Below are 18,258 nucleotides of genomic sequence, written 5' to 3'. Positions count from 1 at the left end.
CCACCAGACTCTCAGCAGACAGGGCAAAACCTGGATCACCCAACAGATCAGATGGCAGAGACCCGGATACAGCCTCTCCCTTTGAGCCCTTGGGAATGGCCATGTTCAACCTACCACCTTATCTATGCGTGAGAAAAGCAAGATTCAGAAAGGCTAAGTGAGTTGCCCCCAAAATGCTCAGTTAATGTGCTGTCACCAGTTCTACTTGCCCGCAGAATCTACACATTATTCCCAGTACACCAAAGAAGGCACTAGTAGGTGCTGAGTCACTGAGATGTCCCAGGGGGAACAAGGCCCCTAGGGCGGGGCCAGGATGTGGTTTATAGATAAAAAAGCCAGAGCCAGGACTAGAGCCAATCACATCTTTATTAGTCTCTGCCGCAGGGCCATTGGAGCCCCTGTTTACAAGGGAACTTTAGCAGGCTACTCTGGCTACTGGCCAGGAATGTTAGCACTTCTATTAGTACAGAATGGGAAAAGAAATTGGAAGCAAGCCAAATGGAGAGACTGCTGGGCCACCTGACAGGAAGGCACGTGTGAGGCTTCCCAGTGGATCAGGCCCAATAGGTGAATACTGCCATCTCCCCCAGAGTGAAGGAAAAGACAAAGCCTGAGATGGTTGACAGCCACAGCTATGGAGACAGGTCCAAGTTCCTGGGGACCAGGAATGCATTTCCTGATGGAGGCACCATCCTAGGGCTGGAGGTTCCAAACAGAGCTCATCTGCCCCCCAGCAAGAAGACCCCAGGTTCAGCTCGATTGCTGCCCCAGGCAGCCTAACATAGGGAATAGATGTTTTCTGAGCACTGAAAGAACAAGGGACCCAGGAAGCTGATAGTAGAAAGGATGGGGCTAACTTCAGAGAGTGTTTTAGATTTGAGTATGTATCAATATTAGCAAAACAGGCAATATATTCATGATAGGCACAATCCTGAAACTTCCCTTCAAAGAGCTTACATCTCGCCTTTATCCAGCAAGCTCTTTAGCCTAGAGGTCCATCATGATCTGATCCCAGTCCTCACCTCAGCCTAAATGAACTCTTAAGTCCTTGGACATGCCAAGATATTTACTGCTCTGCACTCTTGCCAACAACCCTACTCCTAGCCTACCTTCGTCTGCTTTTACCTTCATGGGCCAAAGGATGGATGTCTGCCTTGTCAAGTGTTTATTTACTTCTGTTTTTCCTACAAACCCTGGAGCAGCTGGAGGAAAGAATCTGACTCCAGTGTCTCAGCACGTGGGACTTTGAAGTCACATGAGCTGTGTTTTCTATATCTTAGTATATTTGCAGGAAACCTGTCCATATATGTCTATAACAAAATTCTGGGGTGTCGGCAGGAGATACAAGGATTTTGAGCTATGTTTGTGCCTAGGATGATAGCTTCTTCCAGTATAGTGTTGGGCAGTGGGATGGATGATCCAAGTCCAGAAGCGGCCAATGGAGAAGAAGGAGCCAAAGTACGGCAGAGCTTAGAGTAGCGATGGGTGGGGTTAAGTAATAACAGGGGTTTGTTGGTCTATGCGCAGGGTCCACACTCTGAGTCCCAGGGGTCAGAACCAGCAGGGCGACCACATGAGCGAGCCGAGGGCTGCACCTGTGGCAGCCCCGGCAAGCATGCCCATGGCCAGTGGAGCTCCAGCACTGTAGCAGGGATCCTCCCGCACTACCACGTGCGTCACGCCAGGGCCTGTGGAGAGAGCCGTGAGGGCTGGGGACTTAGGAGCAGAGAGATCTTTGTCCCTCTCCTCCCCTAGACTCACACCCAACCCAGGACAAGGGGCTGAGCCCACTCTCCTACAACTCAGCTGGAGAAACTGAGGCCTTGATTTGGAAAGGACTTGTACTCTTTCCCCAGGGCTTACAAGCCTTAAATCTGCTACGGACATTCTGAGGCTGCGGGTCTAGGGTGCAACAGCGAGAAAACTCCGGGATCTTTAAGAACATCCTTGACACACTCAACGGTAGGCTTTCCCAACTGACCAGCCCTTCGGGCGGGAGGCGGTCGTTCCCACGTTTAGCCACCAGGGGTCGGGACGAGCTCAGAAACGGGTACTGCAGCACAGCCCTTGAAAAAGGGCCGGCCTTGAGAGGAAAGGTCAGATCTATGGAGTGTGGGGGCCGCTGGTCCACGCGAGATTTCGAATTTCCGGTTGGGGAGGGCCCAGTGGAGGGTCCCGCCTGAGAAAATCCGTGGTCACTACAAGAGTGGGGCTTGGCACTGGAATGGGGGAGGGGGCGGACCAGGCGGGGTACTTACCTGCATAGGGCGGTCCGTAGTAGCTGCGGATATATGTGGCTTCATGCGCGTTGGGGGGTACCACCTCATAGTAGTCCTGGTACGGGCTGTAGACACGCACCTGAGGAGCTCGACTGGGTTAACTGCCTGGGAACTCTGTCCCCGGTTTGGTCTCTTCCCCAACACACCCGGCTTAGGTCCCTCTGGACCCACAAAACCGCTTCCCCAAGTTTAGAAATGGTTCCCTAGGAACCAGCAAGCTCATGGAAAAAGGCCCTGCCTCCTCCACATGGTCCATGATCCTTGTCCTCTAAAATTTTAGCCCCTACATCCAGCTCCCAGTGATTCCATTTTCCTGCCCTGGCCTCCTAGTTAGCACTCTCATAAATAAAAATTCTCCATGGCTCCCAACTTCCATACACAATCTACTATTTGCTAGCGCTCTCCAGTGGCCCTTTTGGAGAAATCCAGTGGATTTCTCTACTCTCCTCATCATGGGGTGGGGCATCTGGCCAAGCCCCAGGCCCAGAAGTAAAAGGTTGGGGAGAAAGGAAAGGAAAGGAAGGGTAGGGATGTAAAGTAAAGTATCATCAAGCATCTATCATGTACCAGGCCCTGAGGGAGGTGTCCACATGTGTTACTTCCTCTAGTCCTTACTGCAGACACTATTATCTTCACATTACCACAGAGCTGGGGATGGGGGCTCAGAAAAGAGTGGTCATTGCTATCTCTGGGAGGGAGATATGCATGCAGTCCCTTCATTAGTATTTTATCAACCCCTCAAAGCCTAACTCAAAAGCCACCCACTCCAGGAAGCCCTCTGGTTTCAGAAAAAATCCTTTCTTCCTGAGTTCTCTATGGACTCTGCTAGTGCCTTTTCCCCCTATCTTTCCTCCTGGCCTTCCCTGCCTGCACACCAAATGTGAGCTACTTATAAGCAAGGACTCTGATTAATTTCTGTTACATGCAGGGCCTAATACATAGCAAGAACCAATAAATATATGCTGAATTAAATGGAAGGTCTGAATCCAAGCCCCTCATTTATCCCAAGGGGAGCAGATCTGGAGAGGGGGTAGGTCCCCTTCTCTCCTGGTCTTCTTAGCCCCCCCTTCCACATTATATCTCTAACTGGGTGTCACACCTGAATGGTCCAACTCCCTTTAGAAGTCTAGGTGTCTTAAATTCCAATCCCAAAGTGATGTCATCACCTTTGCATCTCCCAAACTTGTTCTTCTATAAGTGCTTTTCTCTACATGCCACCACCATGCATTCAAACCAAGACATCAGGTTGGCACACTTGTCTTCCACATCACAACAGCTACCAGGCAGGTCTCATGATTTTAACTTCTAAATATGCTCTTCTATCCATCTTTTTGGCCAATGCCAAGAGATTAGGCCATTGGTTTTGGCAACTTGGAAGTTGTGGGTAACCTTGAAAAAAACATTTTACAGTGGCATGGTTGGGATAAGAATCTAGGCTATGGAGGGCGCCTGCCTGGGTGGCTCAGTGGGTTAAGCCGCTGCCTTCAGCTCAGGTCATGATCTCAGGGTCCTGGGATTGAGTCCCGTATCGGGCTCTCTGCTCAGCAGGGAGCCTGCTTCCTCCTCTCTCTCTGCCTGCCTCTCTGCCTACTTTTGATTTCTCTCTGTCAAATAAATAAATAAAATCTTTAAAAAAAAAAAAAAGAATCTAGGCTATGGAGAGTTGAAGAATGATTGAGAGGTGGAGGATGGAATCAACATGTCATGACAACTCTTGCAAGAGTTTAGCTGTAGGGGCATCTGGGTGGCTCAGTGGGTTAAAGCCTCAGCTCAGGTCATGATCCCAGGGTCCTGGGATCCTGCCCCACATTGGGCTATCTGCTCAGCAGGCAGTCTGCTTCCCTTCCTCTCTCTCTCTGCCTGCTTCTCTGCCTACCTGTGATCTCTGTCAAATAAATAAATAAAATCTAAAAAGAAAAAAAAAGTTTTGGCTATGGGGGGCACATGGGTGGCTCAGTCGGTTAAGCATCTAACTTCAGGGAATCTGCTTGTCCCTCTCCCTCTGCCTACTGCCCACTTGTGGTCTCTCTCTCTCAAATGAATGAATTTAAAAAAAAAAGTTTGGCTATAAAGGGGAGTTCTCCAAGCACACCTGTGATTTCAAATTTCCATGTCTAACCTCTCTTTCAGACTGAACCCAAGTATCACCCTCCCTGAACCTGAGGTTCTGATCGGACCCTTAGACTCCCCTTAGACAGCACCAGTCACTCTACAGTGTCATTGTTTGTATCCCTGCGAGTGTGTATGTCTCCCATCAGACTGGGAGACACCCCCCCAACCCCATAAAGAAAGGTCTAATCATGTCTCTGAACATGATAGGTGTCTAATGGATTGAATTCATCTCAAGTGAGTCAAATAACAGCGAGTCACCCAGCTCTAAGTCCAGCCTCAAGTTAGGGACAATGACCAGTCCCAGGGAAATGCAGGAGGTTCAGACAATCAACGCTCAGTCTCAAGACTTCCCTCTCTGTGCTCTCCCCTAAAGTGATCCAATTGGGCTTTCTAATAGAGGGTGGCCAGAATCTGAGCTCCATGCCTAGAAGGGCCTACAGAGAGCCAAGCACCCAGATCCCCTCTTTTATTTGTAGAGGACTTGAGGTCTAGAGCCTGCACCTGCCAGTAGCTGCACAGTGAGCCAAGGGAGCAGTTGGGCCTTGGAGAGAGTGGAAACACCACCTCATACCCCTTGCGGCACCTGTTTCTACCCTCTGGTCTTGGGAGGCCCAGAGGAAAACTCAGGCGGGTCGCCTGGCAACAGGGCAGGGGATCCTCCGGAGACCTCATGGATAGAACCTAAGGCCTTAATCCCTGATCCTCTCCCTCCCTGAAAGCCCAGCCCCTTTTGCAAGTACAGGGTCAGTCAATCAGGGGGCCACATACAAATACAACCTTTCCCTCAGAAAAGGTCTTCTTACTTGGTTTACAGCTTTTTAAATCCCATTTTTAGGCATCCCCGCTTTAAACACGGGGACGCCTAAAACACTTATATCCTCATTCAGGCAATGGGGAGGACTCAGAATGCTAGGATAGAAGTCCTAGTCCTGCCACTGATGAATCAAGTGACCTGGTCCAGTTATATTGCCTTTCAGAGCCTCAGTTTTCACATCTGCAGATGGGAACAGTCTGGCCCACAGTGCCCATTCTAAGGCACAATGAGAATCCAGCTGAGCCATGTCTATGCAACCGGACCTGCGTGGGCCTGGCACTTCAGTTCAGTGGTTCTGCACATCGATATTACCTGAAGTTTTTTAAACCAGAGATTTCCAAGGCCCTACTCCAGACCTATGGAATTAGAGCATCTAGAGGTAGGATCTGAATGCTTGAATTTTTATTTTTTTGTAAGTCCTGAATTGATTCAAAGGCAGAGCCACATTGAGCACCACTGTGCCATGAAAGGAATTCATAGTTGGCTGTAAGAGGAGGGGCCTCCCCTGCACTCACCCCATGCCCTCCTGAACACTGGGGACAGAGAGAGGATCCACCCCCGCCACTCACTGCTTCCCAGAGATTCTGGGGTGGGGAAGGGGGACAAATATGGACTAAATTATGATATGCGGTAGTGATGCCATTACAGAGGGTTTTCTCACCTCCTTCCTCCCATTGGTCATTCACTCATTCGCTCATTTGGTGAACACTGCCTGAGGCCCACTTTTGCCCTAGCTCCATGCACCAGGAATAAGGAGAGTCAAAAAACTGTCCCGATCACTGAGCACTCATTGAGTACCTGTTGGATACCCAGCACTGTGCTAGACACCTTAGGGGCAAAGCTGATTAGACCTGGTCTTTACCTTGGAGGAAGTCCCAGGTCTCATGGGAGAATAGAGACCAAAATACAGGGACTTGTACCCAGGCCTAAGAAGACAATACTAAGGGGCGCCTGGGTGGCTCAGTGGGTTAAGCCGCTGCCTTCGGCTCAGGTCATGATCTCAGGGTCCTGGGATCGAGTCCCGCATCGGGCTCTCTGCTCAGCAGGAAGCCTGCTTCCCCCTCTCTCTCTCTGCCTGCCTCTCCATCTACTTGTAATTTCTCTCTGTCAAATAAATAAATAAATAAATAAATAAATAATAAATAAAGAAAGAAAGAAAGAAAGAAAGAAAGACAATACTAAGCATTTAGTGCAGCAGGCTGTGAGTGGAGGTCTGGGAAGTCCTCCCTGAGGAGGGGGCAGCCTTTGAAGTGGCTCCTAGAGGCTAAGCATCAGTTTGCCAGGTGAATAAGGAAACTAAGAGTTTTCTCCACAGAGAGAATGGCACATGCAAAGCCTGGGAGGAGGGAATGGGTCTGGCACAGCCGGGAACAGAAGAAACAGCAAAGCACCTGGAGCACAGGGGAGGGAGATGTGGTAGAAGAGACTCGCCCAGGCCAGATCCTGAGGGCCTTGAAAATAGGGCTATGGGTGGTATCCTGTGGGTGATAGGGAGCCATGGAATGTTTGTGAGCAGGGAAGGGAGGCAACTGGGCCCAGTTCTGGAGGCGCATCGTCATGGCCAGAATGGAGGCAGGGAGAGCTGAGCCAGCACTTACCCAGATCCGCCTCTCAACCTTACAGGGGCTCCACGAGCTGGTCACACACCTGACCTTGGGGCAAACTCGGTGGTTCCTGGGAGGGAGGTGGTTCCTGGGAGGGACGGTGGCTCCAGCTGGGGCCTGCTTAAGCCACAGAAACCCAAGAAGGGGGAGGGAGGGAGGGAGCTGTCAGAGGCCCTCTACATCTGGAGAAGCTCAGAGCTTTTAACAGGCCCTACCAGCCCCCTCTGTCAGCTGGTCATGGGGAAGAGTTGTTCTCTTCCTCTTCAGCCCATGGTAATGGAGGGAGTCTCAGAGAGGGCAGTGACTTTGCCAAAGATACACAGAAAAGGATCTGTAGAGTCTCCAGAATTAGCTCAACTTCGCCTCTTTTAGGCTGCTGAGGCTCCCAGTCTCCAGGGAAGGCAGAACAGGTCTGATCTACCTTCCCACCCACCTCCCCCCTACACTGGCCTTCCAGCCTTGCCCCTGGCTGGGTCTCTGGCCCTGTGTTCCCTGGAACAGTCTCCATCCAGAGGGGGTATAAATCTGTAGGACATGGAGGGACAAAGTGCAGGTCACTCCTCCATAAGCACAGGATGGAGAGCAGCCACGGGCAGGCATGGACAATCGGAGCCAGGCAGCCTCTGGTACAGAGACAGAAGCGCAAACACATTCTACTCGAGCAAGCCCAGGGACCAGAGGGGTGTGTGTGAAGCATGGGTAGTGAGAGGTGGAGAGAGGGTCAGAGCAGAGAGCTGTGGGAAGCAGAGTGGCGGGAAGGTGCACAGGCAGAGAAGGGACAAGGCAGCTTCATAGAGTCACAGAGCACAGACGGTCAGCCTTCACCTCCTTCCGCCTCTTTTGGGTGGGACAGATTTGCCTGCATGGGGGGGGATTTGGAGCTCAGAGCCAAGTTAGCTAACAGGGGGACCTCCACCCTGCTGAGTGCTGCCCCTGCCTCCTCAATCCCAGATTCTGATCCAACCTCCACCCAGAAGCTGGGGTCTGCTCCCTGAAGTCTGGCCACAGTCCTCCATGCTTAATACCCTTCATTGCTCCTCAGAGGTCAGCTCTCCCATTTCTTTTCCTCCATGTCTTATGGTTCAGCCAGGCCAGACTCTGGCCCCTTGCACACGTGCGCGCGCACACACACACACACACACACACGTGTGCACACCCCATTTGTCCACCTCTGCTGACTCAGCTCTTTCTGCAGATGATGCCCTTCCCTCCCCGGCTCACTGGCCGAGGTGCTGTACAGGTTCTTCCACTGACTTAAGACTGTGAGGCTATGGCTAAGTCACTTCCTCTCTGAAGGTCGCCTTCCCTATCTGTAAAATGGGACTCAAAGTACCTACTCTACCAAGGCTGTTGGGAGATTAAATGGTACAAACAATGGCAGGCACGGAGCACCATGCCCCGCCCTCAGCAGATGCAGGCCCAAGAAGGGTTCTAAACACAATCACGTCTTCCCTGCTACTTCTCCCCAGCCTTTCTCTCTAGATGAGATCAAGCGCCCCTGTGCCACAGACAGAAGGAGCAGGCACTGAATGTGGAGTCAGGCAGATGGGCCAAATTGGGGCACCCTTGAGCTGTGGGCTTTGGGTGGCTCCTCAAACCCACACCTTCATCCATCACTAAGCTCCATTGACTCTACCTCCTAAATATGTCGGATCCTTATCAGCTTAGTCCAGACCTCCAGCCAGTCACCAGAACTCTGCCCCCGCCTGGTTAGAAGTAACTAGTCTCCTGGCGTCTACTCTTAACCCTCTGCTGTCTGTTCCTACCAGCCAGACTTATCTTTTTGAAAATACAAATCTGGTCTGATCTGTTCATCTCATCCCACTGCTTAAAAGCTTTCAATGACCCCCTGGTGTTCTTGGCAGAAACCAATGTCGGAAACACGTCCCATCATGCCATGCTCTCTCCCCTGCTCTCCATCCCTAACCTCCAGCTGCCCCAGCCTTCATTCTGTTCTTAAACTTGCTAAAGTCATAACCTTTTTCAGGGCCTTTGCACATGCAGTTCCTCTGCCTGGAAAGCTGTTCCCTTCACTCCACTGCACCCCTTTCAGCCAGCTGATTTCTGTCCATCCTTCAGGTTTCATCTTTAGCTTTGTCTGAACTCCCACCAGGATCAGGCCACCAAGGTGGTCACATGGAGTGCATGCAGCACCTCCTGTCAGAGCAGTTCCCACGACTGCAACAGAATCATGAACTATGTGCCCAGTTGCTTCCCATCCGGCGGCACACTAGGCTGAGTCCAGGAAAGCAGGACCTACACCTCCCAACTTAGTTCACCTCTGACCCCTGCCCTTTGGCTCAGTGCCTGGCACATAGTAGGAGCTCAGTAAATATTTGTTGTGTGGATGAATGAAGCTCAATCTTATCATCTGCAGAGAGGGAACAAGAATCCCCACCTCACAGGACTGCAGTGAGCAGCCAGAACTGGACCTGTGTCATGCTGGGCATACAATAGCTGCTCAATAAAAGGCGGTTCCTTTCGCGCAACTGACAAGCCACCTCCTTCTTTCTCTCTTTCCTCCAAGCACCAGTTGTCTGTCTTCTGTCCTTTTCCACTCGGGACCCAGCACATCTGAGTCCACACAAACCTATTCGTTTGCATCTAGGGGAACTGAGAGCTCCTGGCAGGCGGAGACCAAGTCTGAATCACCCATGATTCCATGGCAGGAAGGGGTGGTGAGGAGAAAGGAGAGAATGGGATTGCTCACCGGGGTGGAGTTTGCCTCCAGCAGTGCCGTCTTCCACGCTCTGCAAAGCAAACCCCAAAGCATGAGGAGGGAGGTGAGAGGTCAGGCCCCAAGATATAGGCCCCTTACTTTCCTCCTCAACCAGCCTCTTGACTCTCTTGGATGGACAGAGGTGACACCCCTCCCACCCCAGGCACACGAACAGAGCTCTCGCTGGAGCTGGAGTCTCCTAATTCATTCTTAGCCCTCACCCTTCCCTTCTTCCAGTTTTCCTGTCTAGACAATAGATGGCTGGGCTTGGGTGGTCTCCTAGGGGCCTTCAGATTCTGGCACGCCTGGGCTGGGCCTCTCACTGCAGCTCACCTCCACACCCCAAATCTACCAACACAGCTCTCCAACACTCTGACCCCAGAGCCCTTGAAGGCCCAGTGGACACCAGACAATCAGGCCTTTGTTGGTTGCCATGGCACCTGGCTGGGGTGGACAAGGCGGCTCTGTGCTTTGTGTGCCCGGAGCTCAGCTTCCCCCACTGCCACACACCCAATCTCTTTCTCTCTTCTACAATGGAAAGGCCGACTGACCCTCAGCCAGAGGGTAGGAAGGGAAAGAATGTGAGGAAGCAGGCACACCCCATACTGCAGTGTGGACCTGAACCTGACATTGGGGTGTCCCCGGAACAATAGTGGGCTGCCTCAGTTAGGCGGATCTGGGTCTGTGCCTCAGATGAAGGCCACCCACCAAGGAACCTTTTCAGAAGACAGTGAGAAGGAGGACCCTTTATGGATGTCACTGAGCTAGCTGTCTTATCCTCTGTATCAGCCCAAGTGAGAGCGCATCTGTCAGGTAAATACATGACTCTCTATGATTGGGGACCACGCACCTCAGGCAAGTATGCGGGTTCCATCGCATTCTGGGTGAGGACTTTCCTGGGTACACTACCAATCACGGTGAGCCATTCAGATGCACTGTGCCCAGCCTCCACCCTGCTGACAATCTTTGTCCCCTCCCCACTTCCTACCCTTTGGGAATCAGAAAGCCCAGCAGGAGGAGGCATCTGGGTACATTCCCCAACATTCTGCCCTATCCTTTCCAGGAGGACTCACATGGCATCATCCTTGGTCTCTGCACACAAGTGGAGACGGGAGCCCTCCCGCAGGTTCACGGTCAGCAGGCCATCTCGGCTCCGGCCCTCTGGGGGCTGCACATCTAAAGGCAGACACACGCGTATGGGGATTCCACAAACCACAGGTCCCAGGTTCCCCAGTAAAATAGAAACAAGAATAGGAATTGACCTCTGGGTTCTGATTCTAGGCCATTGCCAGCCTCCTTTGTTCCCACACACTTTCTTTTGGGATTCTGCTTTACTCTTTAGAACCTTTCAGCCTTTCCTCATTGCCTATAGCCCTTGTTATAGACATCTATCAGTGACCCGATTATAATTGTGGCCTGAGTCTTGGTGGAGGAGATTTGCTGTGTGACTCTGGGCCAGTTACTGAACTTCTCTGGTCCTCCATAATCCTTTTCATCTTTATCTAGTTCCTGGCACCTGGAAGACAGGAACTGTGTCAGACTCACCTCTGTGATCCCAGTATAGGACCCAGGCCCAGCACAAGGCCGGAACTCAATAAGGAACTCATTTCTTATTTCGCACCCACACAAGCTGGCGTTGATAGAGGCCTAGAAGCATTGTCTGTGGAAGCCCTCTGCAGGGGCAAGGAGCCTGATGCAGGTGTTATCAGACAGACACAGTGGGAGGGCAGTGGCCAGAGTCACAGTGCCAGAGGGGAAAGGGCTTCTCACCATGGCACTCTTGGCCAATCTTTATATCGCGGATGTTGAACTGGATGAGCACACGGTCCTCCTCATCCTGCGCAGTCTCGTCGCGGTAGTAGCCCAGGGTCCCATCCAGCCACAGGGCGAACCAGTTCCGCTTCCAGCGGCGGAGGATGGAGCCTGTGCGATGGTCCACATTTGCTAGGCCGGCTGATAGCAGAGCCTGCAGGCGGGCAGGAACCCCCCCCTTACCCCAACCCCCACTGTTGTGACCCCCCCTTTCTTATCTATCTACCTCCTGAAATGATGGCAGGGCCTCTTTCTGCCTTGCTCCCCCAGTGTCTCTCATTGGGCCTAATACATAACAGAGACCCCATAATGTGTTCAATGGTAAATGATAACCAGATTCCTTCCTTGGGGGCTTCCAAGGCCAAGCCCCAGGTTTCTTCAAGGACAAAGACCTCTCCTTATCTGAGCCTCCATCTTATCTCTTATCTCCGACTTGTGTGACAGCCTTTTGTGTAGCTACCAGACTGGGGGTGGGGTTCACAGCTCCCCATACTGGACCCAGCACCCAGGAGGACCTGGGCTCAGTGTTTGCTGAACTGAATGAAGTGAGTATGGTCGTGGGTCGTTGGAGAGCTCCTAACCCAGGGTAGCTCTTGTTCAGATCACAATTCTGGCCAGAGGTGGGTCTGGAAGCCTGAGCCCTACCTTCAGCCATTTTATAATTGAAAATCTTAACAGAAAGGGCAAAGACATAGGGAGCTTCTTCGAGCTTTACAGATTCCAAAACACAGAGGTGTTTTCATTTTATTCTAAGCCTTGTTCTGTGGCCAGCCCTGGGCTAGGGTGCTATGGATATGCTGAGCCTCAAACCCGGCCTCTGCTCTTAAGCAGCCTACAGTCTGGAGCCAGTATGGGGAGTGGTAAGACCCACAGGTAATGGCGGTTCTATTATAGGGGGATTAATGCTATCACGAAGGTATGTATGAAGCATTGGGAACAGTGTGGGGAGCTTACACTGTTGGTGCTACAGCAGAGGCTGGAGCAGGGGTTAGAGGCAAAGTCAGAGAAGGCTCTTCACAGAAGGGGACATTTACCAAGCAGTCAGAAATAGGAAGGACATTCCAAGCAGCGGGAAGAGTATGAACAAAGCAGGAGAGGGGGGAAAGAGGGTCTTGTTTCTTGGGAGAATGGTTCACTGGGAAATTCCCAACAAGACACTTCTGCCCCCTCCTGCCCCTGGACAAGGTACAGACAGACAAGGATTTGGCCCAGGGTCACTCACTCTGTCTCCACAGCCAGCCGCCCCTCACCAGGGCCATTTCTTCAAAAGGACTTTCCAGGGTGGGGTCAGGCGGGACCTGTGAGAGGAGCCACAGGACACACAGGCCTCACCAGCAGCCCCCCGGGCAGTTCCCCAGAGAGAAGCCCCAGCCCTGTCCTCCCTGGTCCTCCCTGGGGGAGCTACCGAGGAAACCTTTAAGGGAGTGTTCGTAAACAAACAAGGGCAAGCCTGCTTGTCTCCTTCTCCTTCTCTGCTCCAGCAGGATAATGAGAGCACTGTTCTTGTGGGGTCAGCAGAGCAGCCACCCATTGTGCGGGGGTGGGAATAGGGAGCCTGGATTCCAACCTCAGCTCCATAACCTTGACCATGTCCCTTCTGTCTGGCTTCCTTTTCTAGATCTGTGAAGGCATGTCTATGAGGCAGGTAGAGGCTGGGGTGAGGAACGCTTACATTGTTGGAAACCCTAGAATTTTGAAATGCTGGCAGCACATACTACTAAAATCATGGCAATGAATGAGGGACTTTCATGATAAGAAAAGCCTCCCTCCCACTTGCACCTCACCTGAGGCATTTATGAAGTATGTAAAATGATAGTTCAAAAGCAGCTCTGATTGCCTGAGCCTTATGTGCCAGGCAGGCTTCTCAGTGTTTGCATCTATTATCTTGTTGAAGCCTCACAAAAATCCCTGTTATTACCAGAAAACAGGTATGGAGAAGTTCAATCACTCATGCAGATCTCCCTGATTAGAAAGCAGGGGCACCTGCCTTCACGCCCAGCAGGCCCAGTTTCTAACCATCACACCTGTAGGAGATTTTAAAACTCTCAATACCCAGGTCATGCTCCATAACAACGAAATCAGGTCTGGGGCTGGGAGGCGAGTCTTTAAAGATCCCAGGGGATTCTAATGTGCAGCAAAGTTCGGAAATCGCTGCACATACTATACCACTTCACTTTGTCCCCACTGTAACTCCATTAGATGGGCAGAATCTTTCCTGTTTAACAGGTGGACAAACTGGGGCGCCTGGGTGGCTCAGTGGGTTAAGCCTCTGCCTTCGGCTCAGGTCATGATCTCACAGGGTCCTGGGATCGAGTCCCGCATCGGGCTCTCTGCTCAGCGGGGAGCCTGCTTCCTCCTCTCTCTCTGCCTGCCTCTCTGCCTACTTGTGATCTCTGTCTGTCAAATAAATAAATTAAAATCTTTAAAAAAAAAAAAAAAAAAAAAAACAGGTGGACAAACTGAGGGACAGCAAATGACTTGTCCATGTATGTGAAGGAGCTTGGACTGGAATCCAGGTTCACTCTGTTTCTGAGGGCGACGTACTTGCGAGCGGGTGCCTCTACCCCTCCCCCACCTGCTCACACCTGTTGCTGCGTAGTAAGGGCTGGCACACCTGAGCAGGAAGGCCTGACTTTGTCCATGCTTCTCCTGCGGCTCCCTCCCTTTTCCAAGTCCTAACACTGGTCAGACAGAGGGTCAGGTGCAAACTCCCTCTCCAGCCTCCCCTGAATGCACCCACCTGTCCACACCTCTTGCGGATGCTGCTGCCAAAACCGCCGCTACTTGATGCCGAGGCTACCCAACCTGCTGCGCGTGCGCTTTGTGTGCCCCACAACGCCTGGGGCATTTCAATCCCCAGGCTGTGCCCTGGGCTAGGCTAGCCCTGGGCCCCGCCCTTTGGCCCCGCCCCACCTCCAAGAGGGGATGGGCGGGGAGAGATGGGCGCCCGCGAGACTTCTGGGACTTGCAGTCTGCAGGCTGTACTTGTAGTACAGCCCTAGAGCTGTACAAGGCTTCTCCTGGGCGGTAACCCTGGGCTGACCGGGAGCACAGGTGAGAAGCTGCACCTGTAATTTTATTTTGCCAAGATATCTGTGCGCTCATTTATCATGAAATACATTACCTAAAAATCATGAACTCGCTCTCTAAAAAAAGTAAGGTTGCGAGGAGGAGCCAGGCTCCTAGTTTTGCCATGTTTTCTCAATACTCATTTTGTGCCACGCCCTATACTGGGCGCCAGTTGGGGGCACAAAGGAGCATCCGACAAGGCCTTTCCTCCTTCCTTCCCCAGCTTCCAGTCTGGTGTGGGGGGAGGCTAAATGTAAACACAGGATATGATTTAACCGTGGGAGAGGAGTCTCACTTTGCCCAAGAGGTTCGGGAAGGCCTCCCGAGGAGGCTAAAAAGGGTCCTTGAGGGATGAGTAGGAGTTTCCCAGGGGACAGCTAAGAGAATCCTATGAGCACTGATCAGAAAGTTCAAAAGCATGTCCAGTACTTCAGTGTGTTCGGAAAATAGAGTGCAGGGATGGGGAGGGCATGGGGAGTGGCAAGGGATGGAGCTGTAGGGTTTGCAAGGATGTAACACGAAGCCTGGGATGATGGGCTCATGACTTGCTTGGCTCTTATGAGCTCTTACAGCTCTTTTTTTTTTTTTTTTTTAAAGATTTTATTTATTTATTTGACAGAGAGAAATCACAAGTAGTCGGAGAGGCAGGCAGAGAGAGAGGAGGAAGCAGGCTCCCCGCTGAGCAGAGAGCCCCATGCGGGACTCGATCCCAGGACCCTGAGATCATGACCTGAGCCGAAGGCAGCGGCTTAACCCACTGAGCCACCCAGGCGCCCCGAGCTCTTACAGCTCTTATAGTGGCTGGAGATTGGGGGTAGGGGTTTCAAGAGTTAGGTGGTCTGATTTGTGGGTTCAAAATATCTTTCTAGGGCATAAAATGATTGCAGGAGGACCAACTGGGAAAAGAAGACTGTTTCTGTGTCTACCACCATGGAGGGGTCTGCCCCTCCATGATCACTTCCTTGAATAGCTCAAACCCATAAGCACCCACCTAAGAGCAGACCTAGGACGTCATTCAGAGAACAGGGACTGTGGGGGGGCCTGAAGGGCTCTTGGACCCAAACCCTATTTGAGAGGGGCACCCACTCCACCCTAGGCCCTTCTTCCTGTCCCAGAGGGCTGTTCCTTACCGGGGCTGCGGGACTCATGGTTGCTGGCCAGTCAGAGTAGCATTTCCCAGAAGGCTCCTGCTGGGGGGCATTTCTCTGAGCGCCTTAAGAGATAAGGGGATCAGGAAGGTGCTACCAAGTGGGAGCCGGAAGGGGGAGGCAAAGAGGAGGCACATAGTCCCAGAGAAAATCGTCCTCTCTCTCCAGGCACTCCCCAACTTTCCCGATTTATCTCAGTCGCCGACTGTCATTCAGTTCGCTGGATAACAAATCATCCGTGATTCAGAGGTGGTCTTGGTTACGTTTGTCTAAGATTCCCAGAGTGGAGGGGCTGGGCCAGTCCTGCTCCCTGGGTCGGGGCGGGGCTAAATCTGCCTTCTCCTGCCAGGCAGGACAGTGCCATCATCCCAGCCTGGCTGCACCGCCTGGCTCTTTAAGCTTCCTTCTCGCTTCGGAGTTTCTGTAATCCTGACCTTGAATCACCCTGGCGCTTCGTCCTTTCGTACAGCGCGTGCCTTGCTGGGGGATTCGCCGTGGCCAATCCTATTAGCTGCTGAGCTCACCGTTTCTGTGCAGCCCCAGGAACCACCTCTCCTAAACCACGCTGTTTCTGACCCTGTGCCTTTCTCTGCCTGGAATGTCCCACCCCTGCCTTCGGGCTAAAATCTGAGCCTCTAGCTGCAAGGAAGGGAGGAAGGGAGGGAGTAAAGAAGGGAAGACAGAAAGACGGTAAAGAGGAGGAGGAAGAGAAGAAAGGATAGGAAGAAAGGAAGGAAAGAATGAAGGAAGGAAGAAGGGAGGAAGAGTAAAGAGGGGAAGGAGAAGGAGGAAGCGTGGAAAGATAGAAGGAGGGAAGGAAGGGAGGCAGGGAGGAGTGGAGCTAGCCTCAGGAAATCTGGGACTGGGGAATCCAGCCCTCTCCCCAACTCTCCTTGCTCCTCTCTGAAGAGCCATTTGGTGTCCTAGAAGAATGGGGGAACAGTGCAGTTTCTAGATGACATTGGATTTAGCAACTAGATGAAAGGGGAAGATTCTCCAGCAGCACTGTGGATTTCAGAGGGAGGACCCCCCCCCCCCAACACTCCCCAAAGAGCAGGTGCTATGGCAAGAAAAAAGGGAATGGTGCATGGTAAACTAAAACCACTGATCCTGTTACGGAATCCAAATGCAGCCCCATCTGGCTTGTGTCTCTGAAATATTGTTCCCCAACCGTCTTTGAGAAGCTGATAATAGGTATAGGCTCTACACAGGGAAAAAAAATGCACACACATATCACGTTTTGCATATAATTCCTAGGAGTTTGTAGACCCCAAAGCTGTGACAATTACCGCAGATTGTTTTGTTTAACTTCCAGAGCTGTGTAGACCATTGGAAAGAGTGTAAGCTGACAGGTGAGAGACTCTGTAAGCATAGCAGGAATCCTAGCTCCCAGAGTCTTGGCTTTGAGAGGTGGTTTGTTTAATCTACTAAAATGTAGATTAAGCTCACAAGCAACTTTCAGGTTTCTCTCATAACTAGTGCACAGAACTATTGACAGAGGGGGAAAAAAAAGTATTTTGCTATTTCCAATGTCTCTAGTGGTTGAACAGCCCATACAATATATTGTTTAGAGAATAGTGGACTGACTCATCAAATTAAAATTTACTACTTCTATTTTCTAGAGAGTATGCTATCATGAAAATAACATGCTATCTCTAGTTTAAAATTCCGAAATTTGGGGCGCCTGGGTGGCTCAGTGGGTTAAGCCGCTGCATTCTGCTCGGGTCATGATCTCAGGGTCCTGGGATCGAGCCCCGCATTGAGCTCTCTGCTCAGCAGGGAGCCTGCTTCCTCCTCTCTCTCTCTGCCTGCCTCTCTGCCTACTTGTGATCTCTGTCTGTCAAATAAATAAATAAAATCTTAAAAAAAAAATTCTGAAATTTGTAATAAGGTGCAATTTGAGCAGAAGTAAAAACCAGTTATGTGAAAGGTTTTCAAATAATAATTTAGTGATATGGATACCATAAAATTCAGTCTTATTTTATTTTTAAATTTTTATTTTATTTTATTATGAAATTTTATTTTATTTTAAAATATTTATTTATTTATTTGAAAAAGAATGAGCGGGAGGGGCAGAAAGAGAGAGAAACTCAAGCAGAGTCTGTGCTGAGCATGAGCCAATGCAAATTTGATCCCACGACCCTGAGATCATGACCTGAGCCAAAACCAGGAGTCGGATGCTTAATGGACTGTACCACCCAGGCACGCCTCAGTCTTTTAAAGTCTACAATTCAGTGTTCTTATATATTCAGAGTTGTGCAACCATTACCACTACCCAATTTCAGGACATTTTCTCATCCCAAAGAGAAACTTTACCCTTTAGCAGTCACTCTCAAACCCCTTTCCCCCCACCTCTGGGAAGAGCTGCTATCTACCTGGTCTCTATGGATTTACCTATTCTGGACATTTCATATAAATGGAATCATGTAATATGTGGACTTTTGTAATGGGCTTCTTTCATTTAACATGATGTTTTCAGGGTTCCTGTTATAGCATAAATCAGTACTTCATTCCCTTTCATTGACAAATAATATTCAATTGTATAGATATACCACATTTTATATATCCATTAGTTGATGGACATTTGGGTAGCTTCCTCTTTTTTAGCTATTATAAATAATGCTGCTAAGAATATTGTGAGAATTTTTGTGTGGATATATGTTGTTATTTCTCTTGGGTGTGATATTGCTGGGTCATATGG

General features: G+C 50.8%; 1 protein-coding gene across 3 annotated transcripts; it reads right to left on the bottom strand.

The window, feature by feature from the left end:
* Positions 1–348: 348 nt before the first annotated feature.
* Positions 349–14,197, bottom strand: PLEKHB1 (pleckstrin homology domain containing B1). 3 transcript variants are annotated; one of them, XM_059410342.1, is made up of 8 exons: positions 14,081–14,197; positions 12,563–12,638; positions 11,299–11,451; positions 10,602–10,704; positions 9,520–9,559; positions 6,804–6,926; positions 2,259–2,358; positions 349–1,688 (listed from the first exon to the last, which is right to left on the bottom strand). In XM_059410342.1, exons 1-8 carry the CDS (start codon positions 14,186–14,188, stop codon positions 1,552–1,554), a joined length of 840 nt encoding a protein of 279 aa, XP_059266325.1. In that variant the 5' UTR covers positions 14,189–14,197; the 3' UTR covers positions 349–1,551. The 3 variants fall into 3 exon arrangements, with proteins under 3 accessions (XP_059266325.1, XP_059266341.1, XP_059266336.1); XM_059410358.1 differs by having other exon boundaries at positions 14,091–14,180; XM_059410353.1 differs by lacking the exon at positions 6,804–6,926 and having other exon boundaries at positions 14,081–14,190.
* Between the last annotated feature and the right edge of the window lie 4,061 nt (positions 14,198–18,258).

The sequence above is a fragment of the Mustela nigripes genome, chromosome 1 (genome assembly GCF_022355385.1).
Source record: "Mustela nigripes isolate SB6536 chromosome 1, MUSNIG.SB6536, whole genome shotgun sequence".
Classification (NCBI taxonomy): domain Eukaryota; kingdom Metazoa; phylum Chordata; class Mammalia; order Carnivora; family Mustelidae; genus Mustela; species Mustela nigripes.
This window is presented reverse-complemented; position numbering and strand designations above follow the sequence as displayed.